Here is a 21,737-nt window from a genome sequence, read left to right on the forward strand (position 1 = left end):
AAATCCACTAAGTGTTCCAGATTAACTTGAAAATGCTAAGATCTACTTAGAAACGCTCCACTTGAGGATTATAGTTAAGAGGTAAAAATTGAAAAGCTGCTCTTACTTACATTACAAGTTGTTCAAAATAAAACAAAGGAGAAAGGGAATTGTTCTTACTGTATGATTAGAATTCACAGAATCCCATAATGGCAGCTTAGTGGTATTAATTCTGCAATTTTGTGTTATGGAGAACAGGATTAAAATTTTTTACTATTACTTAATTTTGGACTTCTAATACACCAGTGGGAAGTAAGTCTACCACAGAGTTATATAAGACAGATTTTAGCTTAAGGGTATGATATTAGCATCACAGGAATCAGACCAATGGTGTCTGATTTTGTGAGCATATTTTAAAAACTTCTCTCTTTAAGAATGGTATCTGTAGAATTTATATAAGTAATAAGTAGTTGACAATGTCTTAACTCATAGCTCCTGACCCTTTCTTTCTGGCATTTTGGTGCTGCTGAGATATATTTTGATGGCAAATTTGAAAATATTTTTTAAAGGTAAAAACATATACAAAATGATGTATAATATTCCTGGAATTCCACTTGAAGTCCACTGACTGAGCTTTCAATTCTAATGTATGTATTGCTCATTCTGAGAAAATAAAAATTCAGTCTAATTTTATTTTTCATCACTTAAAAGATTTATTTAAGAAAAAATAACAATTAGCTAATGAGCAATTATTGAACTTTTTTTGTGAACTCAGCATTCTGCTGCATACTAAGAGTAAAATAGAGTTAAAGGAGAGCTCTACAACATATCTCCCTTTGGGAAATCTCAACATCTTTGAGGAAGCCGACACTAATTCTCAAAATCATTAAAGACCTATTAAAAAGTTTTATCCTGCAGGACTGAATATAAAAATTATAGGTACTAAGAACAGCAAGAACATAGCAAGTTGCTAAATGGAAGAGATAAAATCGAAATAGGCTTCCAAGTTTGGGTCAAATGTATGATTAAAAAATCATAGCAAAACTCTACCGAAGGAAAGCCACAGTTGAGAATGAGCTTGGTCTTGAGGTACAGCAGTGGAACAATCAGCATGAATAAAGTATTCGTTGAGAAAACAATGGAAATTTGTTTGGGTGATTCAGGTATTTTCAGATTGTAAAGTCTCTGAAGTAAGTAGAAAAATTTAGAATTGCCTGCATAGTCCATACAGAGCTATTTGTTCTGAAGCAGGGGAAGGGCAAAAGAAAGTGATGTTTTAGCAAAGGTTATTTGATATCAATGAGTAAAACAAAGTGAGGGATGAAAGGGTTTATCTTGAGGAATGTGGTAACAACCATTTGATAGCAAAGAGGTGATGAAATATTGGGCTAAGATAAGGTAATACGTGTGGGCACTGAGACATTCTGGCAATCTGACAAACTAGTGAAGACTACGAAATTGGAAAAAACAGTAATTTCACTCTCTGAAATGGCCTTTTTAGAAAGGTTACCAGGTGTAAGTGGTAAGGGGAAGAAGTCAATTGGAATATACTGAATTAGAAGTGAGAATGTTGGGGGGAAAAGGCTGGGTGAGAAATCAGGGTTTAAAAACAGATTTGATAATTATCTGACTCCTTAAAAATAGACGAGTTTACCAAAGAAGGAATTATAAAGAGAAAATAAGGGAAGATTAGGGACAAGACTAGGGGTCAATCTGGGGTCAAGAAGAGGCAGAAAAACCAAAGAGGTAGAGAAATTCTGTTACATTAATATCACAGGTTTTATCACATTGGATTTATGGAAATTAAATATTTAATTACTTTCTACCAAAAAGTTGGTTTCCAGAATATTTCAAAAACTCTATAATGCCTGCAGATATTTCAAATGACTGCCTAGAAAGATACCACCTCATTGCCATGTCTTTTTAATGGCCAGAACATCATAAATTTGTTATATAGAGACACACTGTCTAGAAAACAGTTTATCATCTGAACAAAAATTCCTTTTTAGGTGACTCTTTATAATCCTTTCATCCTCTTCCAAGCTAAATTTTGGGTACATGGAAACCAATTACAGAGTGTAATGAAATTATTTAAAATGTATATATAGTGTGAAAATTTATCAAACTAAATATAAAATCAAATACTTTTACAAAGCTAAGATAAAATTTCAAGTTATTTCACATGGTAGAAATAAATTCAACAATAAATTGTATATGATTTTTAAAGTTAGCACAAAAAACGTTAACAGGAAATTCTCATATATGCTCACACAAAGTTTAAAAATATAATGTTTCTAAAAAATAAAAAGCAAAAAATCAGCATTTTCTAACATTTTACAGTAGGCTTAGATAAATTCCAGAAAAGTTCATTTTAACCTGGAACTTCTGAAAACTGCTGGCAGTGAACACAGGTCATGTTTCAGATGCATAGTTACGTTGGCTGGGTTATTCTTTTTTAATAATTATTGCCCACACACATATACACACAAATGAAAAATAACATATGCATAAAGTAACACTTGGGTTCATGCTTCTGAGTTTTTTGACCATAAATAGAAAAAGAACATTGAGCTATGTTTTGAAGAACACAGAATATCCTTTCTTTTTACTGACAAAGTAAGAAATCATACAAACTAAACAAATGGAGTGATACATTTCTCATTAAAAGATTAATAAGTGATTTAAAAAGCTTGTAATATATCTGCTTTAGGGAACAGTAAGTTAATCACTAACTTAGATAGTATTTGAAAACTCTAGTCACTCTACTCTTTACATTTTCATAATACTGCATATCTAGCTATAGTACAATTAAGAAGGAATGATCCCTGAAAGGTGTTAGAAATAAAGATAAGAATTGCTGATATTATTTTTATAATATATGTTTATATATCTATATTCATTATATCCACATATATGGCTCACTAACATAAACAGGCTGGTATGAAAACAACTACAAAGCTTGGCATGAAAAAAATGTAAGAGAATGAAAGGTATGAAATGCAAAATAGTGATCTTTTTATCGTGGGAAATCTTGGAATTATACAAATCTTGTGACAAGATAAAAAGTAGAATTTTGTTTGTTTTCGTATTTTTAAAGTTCACGTAATCATGATCTCTTGGAATATTTATAGAACTATGAATTTTTACAGTTTAATTTTTTAAAAGCTTTCATTGTCTTCCTAGATGAGGATATGGAATAAATGTTCTTAAGAATCGTATCTGAAGTTGAATTCCAAAGCACATTCTAGAAATATACCGTGACCTTCACTACTTACCGTTCTTACTTCTCACAGGGATAAAATCAAGCTGGAGCCATCAAGAGTGCAGCTCTGGTGTTTTTTAACCAGCCAGAGGCTCGGGCCACCACTTTTACCCAGGTTACCCAAGCAAGTGGTACATGTACAATCACTTTCGAAGTGAATTTTGACTGGCCTGCATGCTACTCAGCTGTTCCTTCCCCTGCCATGGCAAGGAAGCGCTAGATGTGCCCAGCCGCTCTCTGCTGAATTGTGTGACACATCATAGCATGGTCAGGAGAAATGGGCAGTCCCATATCATACTTGATTCTGCTAATGAGTCTTCCAGTTTAGTCTTTTAAACTCTGAAAAGCAAAAATTGCATGCTCTATAGGATTTATAGCTGTTTTAAAACATGACAGGAATGTTTAAAGTACAACATACTCAAGAATTTAAGAGAGCATGCATTTTTTTTTTATTTCTCTGCTTTTATTTCATTAAAATGAGACCACAATTTTTTGTTGTTGTTGATTCAGCCCTTATAAGTAAATTGTATTACCAAAATGAGCCTCATGGGATTTTTTTTGATAGTGCCATTTTTAGATTATATTCAGATTCATGAATATAATTTCCAACCCTTCTAATTCATTTGCTCCAGACAAAAATGTGTGCTTTCATGTTTTTTTTTTAAAGGCTCTATAAAAAATAAAAGCAGGGTGATCATAAGCTTCTGGATATGAAGGGCCATAGTCTGTATGTATTTGGGCACCACATATCTTGGATTTCATGTAGTTTAGGAAAGTTTTTAAGTCATATTGTAAAATCGTAAGTGTTCACTGCAAAGAAATCAAAAGAAGGAAAGCATCATGATATGGGTAGTTCACATCTTGATCATTAATTGGTCCAGTGTACCCATTTTTCAAAAAATTTCCCTAATCTACCTTAATGTTCCCTAAAACTAAGCAGCTAAAAAAGAGACACAGAAAATGTCCTGTTTTTTTAGTATTAATTATGGTTTTATGACAAGTAAAGGGCATCTCCCAAGATTACTAGAGGTTTATGGATTAAGCCTTTAGTTTATTCTCTTTGTGCAACCTTCTCTTATTGATATCAGTGCTTACTGGAATGTCAGCCGAAGTGTGGGTTCTGGAAAGAAAATTACAAAACAAAAGTAGAATAAAGTTCTTGAGTATTGGCAACTTCAACACTTTTGGTGAAAAAGAGTATCTAACTAGAGTTTGGGGTTGTCTCTAGGTTTAATTCATACATTCTCTCTTCTTCCTTAGGGATAACTGAGAATTAGCTGGAGAATGCAACAAATTCAGAAATAAAATTATTAATGAACTGTAGAAAAAGGTATATAGGTCCCTGATTTATGCAATTTTTACTTAGCAATTACTTTTAATTTTGTGGTGTAAACCAACACTGACCAGTTGAAAAAAATCTAATTCATTCTTTCTTCACAAGCAGAATAGAATTAAATGGTACTGGAAAATTATCTTTTACATCAAGTTTATAGCAATATTCCCTCCTTTACAAAGCCTTCATAGAACTGAAAATAGATACTTGATTAAGATCCCAAGCATGTGCCCTTCTGGAAAAGGCACTGTGTTCTGTTTTCAGAATCTGGAGAGCAATGGAAGTACCTATGGGCTTTCTCTGTCTTGCTCTCAGCATCTTCCAAACATTCTTTGAGAAACTGAATGTGAGGCAACTCTTCCAGAAGCACAGATGAGTATATGAATACCATTTTAAACCCATATTGACCTTCAGAGAACTGTTTTGGTGCTTTCATGTACTTCTGTTGAAATAAAACCTAATTAACACTAGTTTAGATTTAAATTTTTGTATATCTTCTCAAGATAAACCAGCTTTTTTCTTTTGGCTTCTTGATGCCCTTTTACCTTACTCTTCAACTACCACACAGTTATTTTCACTTTCAAATATCATGTTTTTAAGGCCACTTTAAAATTAAAGAAGCACCAGGGCTATTGCACATTTAAAATATGTTGAGGCAAAAACCACATGCATGTGGTTTATACACTTAACCATTCAATAAATGGTCTAGAAAAGAGAGCTATTGATTTTAGTCTTATTCTTCCTGCCTTGGACAAGCAGCCCAACGGCCACCTGGTGTGTCTACCTATTCTTTAAGGGAAATATTATAAGTCAAGATATGGATTTGCATATCCAAAAGATCAGACTAAGGCCCTAATAGTATGTGTGACCAAAAGATTTTCCTCTTCTACTTGTAAGACAAAACTCCGAAGTTGTGAGAGAAATGGCTAGATTTTAAAGGCAATCTGTAATGGCTGAATCTTTTATTTTTGCCTCTTGAATCATAAAGGCAGTTTGTAAGAGTCAAACATTTGATAGCTGATTGAAAACAAATGAAATGTAAGCGCATTTCAGTGGAAGTAGGCCAGTTGCTAACATTCTCTTCTATCTCTGAAAGTTAAAATTTCATTATTTAATTGGATAAAAATCAAGAGCAATATTCATCACAATGGGGAATTTCTAAATAAGTTCATGTTATTAGAGGGGAAAATTGTCTCGTGGCCTTTATGTGTGCTGATTCTGTCATTTCTTAATGAACAGTATTTGCAGTTAATCTTCTCGAAAACTTCATATTCAGGGACCATGTCCTCGAGAACATGGTTCTTGAATCAGCGTGCAGCTTCCACAGTATTGCGCCAGGCTTCTGCTATAGCCAGGCATGTTTTCTGTGGCTGAATTAGGCCTGGAGAATGTTGCATCTTAAAACCTGCTTTCCAGTGTGCATTTGTAGAGCATAAGCCATCATCCCTCTGTAGACTCAGTACTTTCTACAAGGGATGGAAGAATCAAACCTTAAGTGCCATAAAATATTGGAGGGGTAAGGAGAAAATAGTACAAGAACACAAGTTGGAGCTTGTACTATATGGTTTTATATGGAAGCTTTCTACAGTTATGCCTATATAACTAATTATATTTTTCTAACTACTTCTGAATAAGTATTAATTTAGTTATTTAGTATAGTATTGAGTTCCTTAATATGGAAAATTTCATTTCAGTTTTCTTTGCTTTTTTTTTTTTTATACCGTTGTAGTATCACAGCTATGGCAATATAAAGAAAGTAAGTTATTCTTTGTGTTTATCATCAGTCACTTGCTTTTAAATCAGTTACTTGCTTTTAATAAATACGGAAGTCATTTTGGTATGGCTATGATAAAATATATCACAGACTACACTCTGCCAAAGTACTGAAATTAATTAGGAACTGCTTAGAACACATAGACGGTATTATATCAACATATAGGATTTTAAATACTTAAGTAGTTTCTAGGGCAGAAATGAATTATTTAAAAAGACAGTTGTAAAATTCTTTATGTATACAATGACTAAAGCATATCAGGCAGTATATCGTAATTGTTAAGTTGTTATACATTAATAAGAATACACTCTAAGTTATACTTTATAAAAATGTGAATAAATTCATGACTTTTGAAATTTTATGCAGTTGATACAAGATTTTTGTAACTTCATAGAATAAAATGTATGCACTCTCCTATGACCTCCTGCGAAAAAGGGGCCTACAAAGTTTACAACATGAATAAGCCTGATTCTCCAAGTTAAGAATTAACTTTATGTCAAACTTCATAAGGAAAGGAGCCCCCCACAAAACACTTCTTAGTGAAATGCCTACCAACTACCTTTTAAGCTTTAGTGCATGAGGGTCTAAAAGACTGAACATTCTTTAAGAAACTTCCTTAAGAAGTGTAAGTTTAAAAAGCTTATCCTTATATTCAGAAAAACTCCTGAATAATAGTGAAGAAATTCTCCATGTAAAATGGGTTCTGCTCATTTAAAAGAGCAGAATACATGTGGAGCTTTGGCAAGGGTTCAGAGATGTCTGTTTTTAAAACACAAGTTATGCCTCATAATACCATGCAGATAGAGGCAAATGAATTCACTACTGACCCTCTACTTTACAATCTTTACAATATATAAATGTATAACCTCACATAGCTATTTAGAAAATTGAAAGCATTTCTATTCAAACATGTTAACCACATTCACAGAAATATTTATATTGAAAGACAGTACTAATCCAAAAATACATCCGTAGGTCAGTCGTTGATAAAGAGTAGATTCAGTTGTCATTCAGACTAGTGGCTACTAGTAGTTGTGCCATTTGGGTTTGTTTTATGTAAATATTTGTATTTAAATATAAGATGAAACCTGTAGACTATATGGCAGACTATTATAATGCAAAAAATTGAACATTTCACCTTATACTAACACTGGTAAAATGAGAACAGTATGTTTTCTAGAGGTTTCAAATGGAAAAATATACATGTATTTGTGTATATATACACATATACTGATTACTTTCTTCCCTTGTATTTCTTTATTGACTATCTGCCAGTATTTTAGAAAAACATTTTGGAAATAGCATGTGTTTTTATTGCTAAAATATTATTAACTAAATAATTCCTATTCATTAAAAATGTATTTTCTAATACAACTAAATAAACTTCTGTCAAGGACATTATTGAGTTATACAACAAAGTAGAGAGATGAAACTATCTAAACACTAATTCTCTCTATGAGAGTAATTCAGAAATGCAATCAATCATTCATTTATTGGCTCTTTATAAATTTGATATAACTATTTTGTGTCCATTCTATGCTTGGGTCTTTTTGTATATGTATGTGTGTGTATTTTTGGTATATATGTTTACATTTATGTAATAATAAATATATAATTTGTATCTATGTATAACTTTATGTACATACATAATTTATAAATATTCATGAGAATATCTGATCAAACAAAAAAGCATAATGGCCTAACATTCTACAAAATTTAGCACGGAGAAATCATGCAAGAAAGAAAGGCTTCATGGAGGAGGTGGACCAGGACTAGATTCAGAAGAAATTATCCAACTTGGTTTGACCAACAGGAAGAACATGAAACTTTTTATAACTAACCTCAAAATAATTTGGTTTCTTACTGGATTTATTTACACAGTGGTTATTATTGCTTCCACTCATCAGATGTCATAGTGTTCAACCCATCAACCACCAGTGAAATTGGAAGGGAAGAAGAGTTAGTTGCTGAGTTCAAACAGCTATTCTGCTTTTTCTTCGTTTTATCAGAAGCTATTACAGTTCTATACAGTGGTAGCTTCCCTGGGATTTTCTTAAAAGAATAAAGATATTCTGGTTAAGAAGCAGAAATATCCTGGGGGAAGAAAATATGTCATGGTCTTTCTCACCTCTCCAGAAGAGTAGAGGAATTTATTGGTAAAAACTCTCGCACTATAATGATCCTAAGAACTATCAGCCAAAAATGATGGCCTAGCTTCTCTCATTAGCATACTCCATACTAGGAAATATTTTATTATCGAATTCAATTTGACTTATTTTTCATAATATATTTAATGTTCATAATATATTTAGTTGGACATGATAACCTCACCTTCAAAGTAACATCACAGAAAATATTATCTGGATAATACTTTCCAAATAGTTCACATTATAAAATATTAAACTACATTTGTGTTATGATATTAGTAAATCAAGAATCTTGAGCCACATTTTCTCCAATATGACCAATGTTTAGGGAGTCATTTGGGGATTTTTCAGTAACACATTAACTCTTTCAGAAGGCTAGGGCAGAGTGACCCCCTACCACTTAAAAGTTAATGGGGACTTAGAAACCATTACCATGTCCATGTGCCATTTTTTCTTTTTTTCTTTTTTTTTTTTTTTTAAAGATTTTATTTATTTATTTGACAGAGAGAGATCACAAGTAGATGGAGAGGCAGGCAGAGAGAGAGAGAGGGAAGCAGGCTCCCTGCTGAGCAGAGAGCCCGATGCGGGCCTCGATCCCAGGACCCTGAGATCATGACCTGAGCCGAAGGCAGCGGCTTAACCCACTGAGCCACCCAGGCGCCCATGTGCCATTTTTTCATCCTAAAAGCTTTACATTGGCCAGGCTGTGTTGTATGTCATGTCTTTGCATCCGTTTTCATAAAACACTGCAAACCCATAATGTTTTCACAAGTGATCTCCAAGTACTTATATATTTATTTTTGTATCATTAAAGGGGTTCTTCCTAACCATGTGGCATGCCACAACGATTTATTTAAAGGAAAAATTCACAGCCTGATAACATGTTGAATTCAGAATGTGCTCCTAACAAAGGTCTATACAGATTCTGCCCAATGTCATTTATGAAGAAATTTCCATTTCATTTAGAATTCTTTGGCAATATTGAATTCATTTAAGCAGTTCAGAGAGAGAGAGAGAGATCCATCATTTTTCTGCTAAGTAAAGTTAGAAGATTATGTAAGCCAGAGGAAAAATATAGCTCAAAGTTGAAATATAATGACTGTGACTAATGTTAATATGCTGCTCTTCCTTTCTAAAATTACAGAAACATGGACAGTAGTTAGAGACAACTGGTAATGGTCTTTGCTCTGAAAAATTCCATCATAAGAAGTGGAAATTACAATTTAATTTGATATATTTTAATTAATATAATCAGTAGTGAATGTCAGCATATCAAACTTTCATCAAACTATTTTTGATTTGGCCTGAGAATTAACTTATTAAACTATTTCATATGACATCCATATACAAATAGATATCATAAAACAAATTAACCAGTACAGTTCATCCTTTCCAAATCACCCACGTTGAATGCTGTCTAACCTCTTTCTGTCTGAATCAGGTCAGTAATTACATTGTTTTAAATATTAGAACTTTAATTATGTTAAATTATTAGTACATAATTTATCAGAAATGTTAATAGAGTCAAATGTGTTGCTATCATTTTTTCACACTATGACAAAGAGTTTCCAAATAAGCTGAATAAAAAGGGAGAAAAATCACAATTTGCAATGGGGTTTCTTTCTAGAAATTAAATGCAACCAGCTCATCTGAAGGAAGCACAGTTGATGTTGCTCCACCCCGAGAAGGCGAACAAGCTGAAATTGAACCTGAGGAAGACCTTAAACCGGAAGCTTGCTTTACTGAAGGTAAACAAGCTCTAATAGGATTAAAGTTCAACCTCCCCTCTTTTCTTACAGTGACCAAAAATACCCCACTTGAGGGAACTATTTCAATGGTAAGGGCATGTTTATCTTTGCTTTTTCTCTTTTCTTCTGAAAAGTTAACTTATCTATATTTCCAGATTATGTTATAGCAGTGACTGTGCCTGGACACTTAAGATGATCTGACCCGTCTTTTTTGTTGTTGTTTTCTTTACCCTTCAGAATGTGGAGAAGGTAACCCTGTGAGATAAATGGCATTCTGGAATGTCATCTCATTGATAATGACTGCAATCCCTTCAGACCTCATTGGCAGTATTGTGATTTGATTTATAGATGCTGCAGTAATTACACACCATCCTTCACAGTTTCAATGTGGTTAATTTGTGCTGTGATCAGAGCTGTTTGGGGATGCAGATGTACTGTAGAGCCTTGACAGGCAAAACAGTGCTCTCGTAGAGATCAGTACAAAGTCTTGCCCACAAATCAATAAAGATTTGCTGAGTCAATGTGATTGGGTTCAATCCAGTGAGTAGTAGCTCAGAGAGTTAGAGCAAGGAATGGATGGAAATGAGAAATAATATGATAACTAGGAGGGGGAGGACAAAGGAACAGTGATACTGACTAACAAGATGAGTCATAGGTATAACTAAGAAAAGCACTGAGGGTGAAAATAAATTAGCTTGGGAAAACTGAAAGTGGATGATACCTAGAAGACAGGGGGCTTTTCTGTGCATGAAAAGAAGGAAGTGAAAAATTCGGGATCACATCAAAAGATTAATAAGCAATTTTAGCATGCAGCTTTTCTCCAGACCTGAGAGGTATTCTTAGACCCTATTTCCATCAGTGGCCTTGAGGCAAAGAAAGATTCTAACTAGTGTTAAAAATGAAACTATTTATATTCATACAACCCTCTATAAAGTAATTCCTTGAATTTTAGGTGCCTGGCTAAATATATAACACTGAGAATGATTCATTGTATAGGAAAGATGTTGAGATGACTAAGGAATGAAGTACCCAGTTACCCTGTAAATGATGATCTGAGACTGGCATGGAAGAAAGCAACAAAGTTTACTTTTTCCCATCTAAGATTTAAGTATATTTTCTAGAAAAGATGAAGGTGGGTGGGAAAGCAAAGAAGGTGGGTAGGTGGGTAGGGTGATGGGCAAAATAGATAAAGGGGATTAACAGGTACAAACTTCCAGTTACAAGACAAACAAGTCATGAAGATGAAAAGTTTAGCAAAGAGAATACAGTCAGTAATACTGTAATAACTTTGTACGTGACAGATGGTGATTACACTTACTGCGGTGAGCACTTAGTATGTATGTGATTGTTAAATCCATAGGTTGTACAAAACATGTTTTTTTCTAACTTCTTCTATTTAATGTTATATTTTAGGATGTATTAAAAAGTTTCCATTCTGTCAAGTAAGTATAGAAGAAGGCAAAGGAAAGGTCTGGTGGAATCTTCGGAAAACCTGCTACAGCATTGTTGAACACAACTGGTTTGAGACTTTCATTGTCTTCATGATTCTTCTCAGCAGCGGTGCTTTGGTAAGTGAAATGCAAAGTGAAAAGAGTCAGGTTCTAGTGAAATAACTTATTTTCTGAAAATACCACAAACAGACACTGAGTTTAAGAAGCAAAAGGGAAGGTATATCTATGCCTGGCAAAGCATGGCACCCAGGGTTTAACTATGCAAAATGAAGTACATAATAAATCAAAACTGTGAACAGCCAAATGGAATTTCTCATCTGGTATTTATCTAATAGATGTTTTCCTCACTGAGACATCCATTTACAGAGACATTCTGTAACTACATTAACTTCCATGTCAAATACCATCCAGTTTGCCCTAATAATTATATTAACATTTATGGACTAAAAGTGTATTTTGTTTTCTTTATAAATAATTAATTTACTCTTTCAAAATAAGCCAAATCAGTCAGGGAATCATTGAAAGTAATGTTGGAATAGGCCAAGTCTATCCCTCATTACCAGAACTTCTAATTATTTCTTGAGTTCACATTACTTCTCTAAAAACATGTCTTTATAGCAGTAATTGAGATAGAGATTTGGGAGTGAGAGGCAGGGGAAAATAAAACATACTAAATCAGTAAAGATATTGACATTTCCTTGCCAACATTTTCTGTTAGTTTTAGTCTCTAGCTTTTGTCTGATGTTTGTCAGATATTAGCCAGTATTTATCAAATTACTGCTTTGTATCTGATATTATACTAAGCAATTTTATCAAGTACTTGGGGGAGGCCAGCCTTTCAAGTAAAATAAAAACATTCTTGATTCACAGGCTTTTGAAGATATATACATTGAACAGCGAAAGACCATCAAAACCATGCTAGAATACGCTGACAAGGTCTTCACTTACATATTCATTCTGGAAATGCTCCTCAAATGGGTAGCTTACGGATTTCAAACATATTTCACCAATGCCTGGTGCTGGCTAGATTTCCTGATTGTTGATGTAAGTATCTTCAGTTGTTTCTATGAAATTACTTTTTAAAGATGCAAGTTTAACATTTCATATATTCCTATGATTAAAACCTTGATTTTGAGAACCTAGTTTCACTAATGCTGACACAACTCTGCACTTAAACACACACACACACACACACACACACACACACACACACACAATAAATGTAAGAATTAGAAAAGTTTCATGGGAAAGGGTAGAAGAGGTCCAAAAAATGTGGACAATGGTAAGGAAAACACAGAGTGTTCCATGCCATAAGCAGACAGTTCTTTTTTCCAAAAATTAAGGACCTGAAGGTAGGAAATAGCTAAAAATCTGTTGACAATCTAAGCACTTACCTTATTAACAGTTACATTAAAAAAAAAAAAAAAACAAACCCACAAAACTCCAGGAAGTAAAATTAAGAAAGATTTGGGGCTCCTGAGTGGCTTAGTCGGTTAAGCATCTGCCTTCAGCTCGGGTCGTGATCCCAGGGTCCTGGAATCGAGTCCCGAGTCAAGTAACTGCTTAGCAGGAAGCCTGCTTCTCCCTCTCCCCACTTGTGCTCCTGCTATCTCTGTCACACTCTCTCAAATAAATAAATATAAATATTTTTTTTAAAAAAGATTTAGGGACACGAATTCTGAGATTGCATTTTAATCCCTTATGAGAGTACTGTTACTAAATAATGTTAAAACAACTGATTTACTGTATTTATTCAGCCACATACCCATAGAGACAATAAAATACATTTCTTTTCTTAAATCAGTAGTTAAATACCCCAGTAGCTATTCAGAAATTTACTTTGCAAATAGTTAGGTGTAAGAGCCCTGCTTTGAATCTGATTACCCTGGGGTGAGTAGTCATAAAAACATTACCAATTATAGGATCTGTCTGACTTGCAGCCTATTTTCTTATTCCAAGCAATGAAGAAGCACTGGGGCAAAAATGACAGTCATCTGGTTCTTTGTAGTATGGGATATTCCATTGCACAAGGCTTTACAGCCTCCCAACAAAACAAGGTACTTTAAACACTATCTCTAGCTGTTCCCTAGCAATCATAAAGCACTTTATTTTTAGCTCTAACACTTGCCAATAAGAATCAATAATTGCTGTATGTGTACATTCATTCTTTTTATCATTTTGACCAGTACAGGCATATCTAAATTCTACTCCCCTTTCTGAGACACATACATACTTAGAGTGTTAAAACCAAAATGTGTTTAACCCTTTGAGTTGATAAGAAATCTGCTCCCAAGTCACTTTAATAGACCAGAAATGATTTCCAATTTCCATGGTTGGCTTTAAATGGAAATTTAAATGTTTTAATGTTTTAATTTAATTTAATTTAATTTCAATGTTATCCTGAAAAGTCATCCAGAAAGGGAAGTTTAATATTCTTATAGTCTGCAGCTGGAGTGAGCTTCAAAGAATATCTAGGCTTTATTCTAGACATTAGGAAACTGAAGCCTGAGTTTAAATAATTTTCCCAAGATCAAACAATTACTTAGTAACAAAGCTGAGATCAGTGTCCAAATTTCCTAAATCCCAATTCAGTTCTTCTTTACTCCAGGGGTTTCTTATCTGTTATAAATGTAATACTGTATTTTCGGACTGGCTTTGGGATTTAGCATTTGTAATCTCCAGCTTTTTCCTGAAATGATGGAACACTGAATACATTTACGAATCCTCTCTGCTTCAGAAAGATTTTGTCATGCATTGAAGATCATTTACAAATGTAACAGAACTTCTCCAGAGAATTCTGAAATTTTCTGAAATATTATTTACTAAAAATTTTACATTTACTAAAATACTACATTGTACTTCAAGTACTTCCATATAGTTGGCCCATATAGAAAATATGAGTAAGATGTAAAACTCTCTCAAGAGCAGGGGTTTTGTATCCTGTTTGTATCCTAGAGACACCTAATAAAGATACTTAAGTATCTACTGAAAAATGTCTAAATGAATAAATTTAATTTCAAAGAATATGCCAAAAAAAATTACTTCCCTTTTAGTGAGTCTCAATTAGTAGACTGAAAGTGGGTAATTAAAGCCTTCTACTTTGGGACAAGTTATGTTATCCTAAATGGGTCTATTCTTCTTTACAAAGCCAGGGCAGAAATATGTGGATTAATATAACCTCAGTAAATGGAGTGCTAAAACTGTTTTTGAAAGTACAAGTAAAAACATACTTAAAAGAGTTTCACCAGTCCATCAAGTACATTGATGTAAAAAAACTAAAAAACTACAGAAAGCATATCTAAAAAAAAAATAAAAATAAAAAATAAATCTGAGGTATAAGTGAAGAACTGCAAACCAGAAGGAATATGCTTTCAAACCTTTAAAAATTTACTTGTATAAAAAAATATAATCTGGGGGCGCCTGAGTGGCTCAGTGGGTTAAAGCCTCTGCCTTCAGCTCAGGTCATGATTCCAGGGTCCAGGGATTGAGCCCCATATTGCATCGGGCTTTCTGCTCCTCAGGGAGCCTGCTTCCTCCCCTCTCTCTCTGCCTGCCTCTCTGCCTACTTGTGATCTCTGTCTGTCAAATAAATGAATAAAATCTTTAAATATATATGTATATTTAAATATATATATATATATGTATATGTATAATCTGTTCAATTCCTTACCTAAAAGTAGACTGCGGTGGACTATCTATCCAACCTCTTAACATTCATTCATTTATTCAATAAATGTGTTGAGCACCTAAAAAGGACCATATGCTATTTTAAACAAAGGAGGTATGAAGATGAGCAGACCAAGCCCTGTTAGAGCTTACACCCTGTGGGAGGAAGGAACAAACAGGAAAGAGGCAAACAAAATTTAAAAATAAGCTATTTTGTCACATGTGATGTGATTGTTTTTCCTATTTGGGTTTTTGTTTCTTGGCTTTGTTTTTTGTGTGGTGTTTTTTTTTTGTTTTGTTTTGTTTTTTTTGTCATGAAGAAATGTTTCATATTGATTTGGTCAAATCTATCAGTCTATTTTTTCTCCTTCTTGGTTTGTTCATGCTTCTTAAGACCCTTTCATATCAAAATTATTAAAACATTTTTTCATGTTTTTCCCCAGTTTTACAGTTTAAGTTTTGTGTTTCTTCATCCATTTTTACTACGTTATTTTCATTTTTTATCAGTCTGAAATTTGTTTTGGTGTAAGGTGTGAGGTTAGGATCCAATATTATTTTCTTCAAAATGGTTTCTCATTTTTTTTTTTCACCTCTCATTTGAAATGCTACCCTTATGTATATGCTAAATCTTGGCAAATCTTAGGTATAATGTGGACTTTATTTTATTTCATTCATTTCATTGTCTACTAATATGACAGCTTTAATTATTGCATATTTATAATTCCTTTTACTATCTGGTGGAGTCAGTCTTCTTTGTTCTTCTCAAAATAACACTTAAGTTTTGGTATGCCTGGGTGGCACAGTCAATTAAGCAGCTGCCTTTGGCTCAGGTCATGATCCCAGCATCCTGGGATCGGGTCCTACTTCAGGCTTCTTGCTCAGCAGGAAGCCTGCTTCTCCCTCTGCCTCTGCCTGCCACTCTGCCTGCCTGTGCTCTCTCTTTTTCTCTGACAAATAAATAAATAAAATTTTAAAATAATAATAATATTTAAGTTTTACTTTTTCATGTTAATATTTTAAAGTTTATCCAGTTCCAAAAGACTCCTACACAACTTTTTAAAAAATACATGAAAAAATATATTGGTTAGCACCTAAAATAATTATAGCATTGCTTATAATAGTTTTTCACTTTTTCCCCTTGGTTTTTTGAGGTCAACAACAATATATCTGCAAATAATGAATTATTCTGCTTTTCAAATTCATACAGCCTCATTTCTTTTTCCAAAAGTTAAAAAAAAAAAATGTTTAAAAAAAAAAAAGAACGCTGGTAGTGAGCATTTCTTTTAGCCCACTTTAAAGAGAATGCTTCTAGATTTTGCTGTCAAAAATTATACAAGTGTTTGGATTGAAATGTCTCACTGGAATGCATGGAAGTAATTGTATGATTCTTATTTCAACTTGCTCAAACTGAACTTAAAAAAATTATTTTTAGCCATTTTAAAGAGAAATACATTCATATTATGTGGTTCAGTAAACAATCACAGAACTTCTAGAGTTCATCAGAACCATCAAATCCCTCCTGCATTATTTCTCCTTCTCAATCTCACTGCCATAGGAATGCAGAAAGGTGTGGATGACAGCCATTCCCCTGAAACTTCTAACATAGACAGTTATATATTTGCTGTATTGTGAGGCACCTAGATTCATATAAATTTATACTAAAATGTCAGCTTTTGTCAAAGGGCTTCTGTTACACCTCGCACACATTAGCAAGTGCCTTTTATGTTTAGCACATAAGAGATGAGGATAAAAATACTATATATTGAAAGGTTGGGGACATGTTTTTTGAGGTGGAAGACACACTGGGTTACAAAACAGAAGACATAAATTTTAGTTACGGCCTTGCCCATTGTTACCTTTCTTAGACTAGTCATTTGGCTACTCTCAGACAGAGATAATAAGTAAAAAAGCACACTACCAATATGTGTTGGTATCTTCAAATTTTAAGTACATTGCAAATCTTTAAAAATGTTTATTTCAAAATTGCCTTTAAGGTATATTAAGTTTTTTGCATTAAATCGATAAATGAATTTTTGTCCTACACAAAATAGGATAAGGTCTATTAAAAGAAATTCACTAATGCTCCAATTCTCTAGAAACTCACAGAGTCACTCCACTGTGGGGTGGTTATATGGAAGTGGTGTCTCCCAGCCTTTGAATCCCGAATTTCCTATCCATCCAGTCCTCTCTGATTTAGGCCATTGCCTTTCTTTTCTTTTCAAACCATAAGCTTTCTTACTTCAGGTTGTGAGGAATTTGTAGCCACTTCCCTTTAAATGTTCAGTTCTCAAATAAAGGACTTGGAGAGCATGAGGAAAGTATTCTGAAAGAAGCTCGAAAAGCCTAGAGCTGCTTGCTGTTAATACTTCCGAGGCAAAGGAGCCCAGAAAATATAAGCCTGTACATTCTCTAATAACCTTTCCCATCTTTCCAGTCTTCTGTGGCAGCGAACAGTAGATAGAAATGAATAGTTCAATAAATTATCCTGCCACTAGTCATTTATTTTTCTGTTAAATTCTCTGAGATGTATGCTAAATTAAACAATGAGGAAGAGGCTCCGTTTGCCTCTAAAGCTTCAAGTTCTAGCTTTTACGTCACCCTTTAAACCACGTGTTCTTGGGCAGATTAGTTTCCATCCTACCTCACAAGACTCTTGGAAGGATTCATTTAGATAGATTCATTTTCAATGACCCTTCTTGCAAGAAATTAAGCCCCAATGCCTTTAAAACTTCCCATTGATATAATGAATTAATTCCTCCCTATGCCTCAAGGAAAGTCCTAGATGGATTTGTACTGCCCTTGCAAGAACTGAAAAGATAGTTACTCAAACCATTTTCCATGTTCTATGGTTCAGATAAGGAACAAATTTTTGGTCATGTACAAAAGGTTAAGATATGGTTTTGAAGTCAGATCACCTGGGTTCAAGACCCACCCAACTCCACCTCTTATTACCATACATCCCTTTTCTTGGGGTGGTGTAAGGAGGGTGCAGGGGGGCTCAAAGCCCTCACCAGTGAAAAGGCAATAGTAATAGTACCTACTTCTTAAGATTTACATGCATAAGGCACTTAGAACAGAAACTTGCATACAGTAAATGTTCAATAAATGTTATTATATTGAACGAAAAAATAAGCAAATAAAGTCTCTTCCTCTCAAAAAAGGTATGTCTTCTTTAACCTTTCATATATTTAAGTAAAATTTAGTATATGTGTAAATATCAGAAGATGTATTATCACTATGAATTATAAGTCCAGAAGTTCAGATAAACATTTCTTCATTATCATGAAAACTACAACATAGTCATAAAATTTTTTCAGGTAAAATTATTCTATTTTTATTTATCCAACACATATTGACTAAAGCTTATTTAACCAGACAGTATTAGGCACCATAAGAGAAGAATGTTTCATCCCAGCCCATAAAAAGTTTATGTGACCTGGCAGGGGGAAAGAAGATACATAATCAATTGATTCTATTAAATGGGAAATGCCTCCAGTACACATAACCAAGATACTACATAAGTTCAGAAGAGAAACATGATTTCCAACTAATGATATTAAGCACAGACCCATGGAGGATCTGGCTTTAGAACCAAATCCTGAATCACCAGTGGTATATCCAAGGTTGAAAGGGATTCCGTGGGGTGAAATATCTAACTGGAAGGTCTTACATGTTTATAAAAATGGGCAGAGGGGCGCCTGAGTGGCTCTGTCATTAAGCAGCTGCCTTTGGCTCAGGTCATGATCCAGGTTCCTGGGATGGAGCCCTGCATTGAGCTACCTGCGTAGTGGGAAGCCTGCTTCTCCCTCTCCCACTCCCCCTGCTTGTATTCCCCTCTCACTGTGTCTCTCTCTGTTAAATAAATGAATAAAATCTTTGGGGAAAAAAAATGGACAGAGATTATTTTCATTGGTAAGAAAAGCAGTAACATGAATATAAAATGAACCCACTATGTGGAAGATAAGGGCTGCCAAGATATGTCTGAATGTTATTTAGTTGGTGTTAAAGAATAGACACCATATCTTATGCCTTCAGTCAACAGTTTATTTCCAGGTGAACTATTAATATCTTTTCTTTTTGTAGGTTTCTTTGGTTAGCTTGGTGGCCAATGCTCTCGGCTACTCAGAACTTGGTGCCATTAAATCTCTACGGACATTAAGGGCTTTAAGACCTCTGAGAGCTCTATCCCGATTTGAAGGCATGAGGGTAAGAATAAAATCTCTCTGACGATTCATATCAGAATTAAATGTAGGTAATGATTTAGATACAGACGGGTACCACAGTCCTCTGATATTTACTTCACGGAATTACAGAATTTCAGAGCAGAAATCTTAGATATCACTAAGGCCAGCTGCCTTAAACCGAAGTTTATTTCAACAAGTCCACAGAAATTGTTTGTGGCAGAACTAAGACTGGAATCCAAGTCTTCTGACAATAGTTCAAGGGTGTTTCCACAACATCCCAAAAAAATATGCTGCCATTTATTTCTTTTCATTGCTTATTATACATATTTAAATAATTTTTTACTACAGACATTCATCCTACTAGGGGCTTTTGTTCCTCCCAATAGGCAGTTTGATTCTTCAAAAAATCACTGGTCATGAATGAAAGGTAAATGGTTTTTGTCTGCTTTACTTCTTCAATTAGTATCAGTAACAGAAATACTTGTTGTACAAGAAAACAACTCTAAATTGTAGTCTCTGATAAAATTTGTACATTCTAATAAGCAACCAAAATAAAGGGTTAGAATAATTAACCAGGCATTTCAGGCAACCCCTGGAGTTTGTTTTAAAGATTGCTCTTTTAAGTAAGCATTCTGGATGAGGTTCACTTTTTCCACAACATGTATTTTCCTCTTCACCTTAGTGTATATTTCTTGCATTTACACATAAAGTACACACTTATTTAGATACACAACCACTTGTCACACCCCTCGAAATACTATTTCAAAGGCCAGGTTTGTTTAATCCAGCATGCAAATGCACAGAGATATTGAACTTCTCCCTAGCCATAGGCTTTTATGTTAGAAGGTTTGTTTAGAGCAATAAAAACACTTCAGCCTTGACTTAGAGATACACCCATCACAGAAAATGAAACCACTCTCTAGACTTTCCAGAAACTCTGTAAGCAAAGAAATATTTGGTTTTACATTCTAATTTCATTTCAGTGCTACTTGATTTAAAAAAGTCACAAAATTCATAAAAATTGTTAGAAAATTTCAAGTTCTATTCAAACCTATCTTTGCCATTACTAACACTACTGAAGCCTTCATTTGCTTGCATGGTTTCACATTAGCAATTCCTTTTTGAGAAAAGATAGCAATGAACAAAATAAGAAACATATAAATTTGCTCTAATCTGAAAAAATATTCTGTTTGGCATTTTTAATTCAATCATATGACGGAATTAATGTTCTAGCTATGAAACATGGTAAAATGTATCACACAGTTACTTGATAAGAAAATTTGTGGAGGTCATTTTACATAAATTGTAGTAGCAAAGAAACATGGCAAGTATTATATAACTTAATTTCTAAAAGAAATCAAATTCAAGTAATATATGAAATTTTTACAATTTTGGATTTCAGATTTTGATGTCAATTTAAAAATTTTTGGTATTGATTTCTAACATAATATTTACATTATTTTAAAACAATAGTTTCATTTAACGTAAATGCTTAACTGAAGAGTCCACTATTAATCAGATTAAATTAGATAAGAAAAGATGCTATCAGCCTCCCTAGGGATTTCAAAATACATCTTAAGCTTTTGAATTTAATGAGAAAATAGGTAACTTGATTTCTTCTTCATGAAACAGGTCAGCTTAGGTTGATGAAGTAACATGTACACTAAAGTGAACATTTGAGAGAATTAGAATAATAATGAGGACATATTTGGTATTTTTATGTCCAGAGATAAAGTCCATCTCATTTAATATAGTTTTTTAAATTGGGATTTACCAATAGAGAAGAAAAAGAATTTATCTTGCAAATTCTTAATCCTATCTTCGTAGTCATAAAAAGTTGACTTGATCTGAGGAGGCAGATTTAAGGCATTACTAATACTTTATTTGCAAAGGGTTTGTTTAACCATGTTTTCAGATCATCATTCATTAACACTCCTAAAAATTAAAATGTATTGCTGAATGACGATTATTTCTTCTGTTGGCATTTAATGTGTTTTTTTTTTTCTTTTTTCCCCAGCATACAAACATTTTCTGACTCCATCTTACTATATATCAGGTTTTTATTTCTTTTCACACTTTGGTATATTTTGCTTTCCTTAAATCCTTTAGCTATTTAGTTGTGTTACTGCTTATTTTCCCTTTTCAAATATGTCCTAGAAAACATGACGAGAAACAACTTACCCACCTAGATTT

General features: G+C 33.6%; 1 protein-coding gene across 1 annotated transcript in view; it reads left to right on the forward strand.

The window, feature by feature from the left end:
• The window catches only part of LOC131827148 (sodium channel protein type 3 subunit alpha), a 108,718-nt gene that overhangs the window by 78,712 nt on the left and 8,269 nt on the right, over positions 1–21,737 (forward strand). Inside the window, exons 19-22 of the mRNA XM_059167145.1 lie at positions 10,123–10,243; positions 11,657–11,811; positions 12,565–12,738; positions 19,444–19,566. Coding sequence (XP_059023128.1) covers positions 10,123–10,243; positions 11,657–11,811; positions 12,565–12,738; positions 19,444–19,566 — 573 coding nt within the window. The remainder of the gene's footprint in view (positions 1–10,122; positions 10,244–11,656; positions 11,812–12,564; positions 12,739–19,443; positions 19,567–21,737) is intronic.

The sequence above is a fragment of the Mustela lutreola genome, chromosome 3 (assembly GCF_030435805.1).
Source record: "Mustela lutreola isolate mMusLut2 chromosome 3, mMusLut2.pri, whole genome shotgun sequence".
NCBI classification, from domain to species: Eukaryota; Metazoa; Chordata; class Mammalia; order Carnivora; family Mustelidae; genus Mustela; species Mustela lutreola.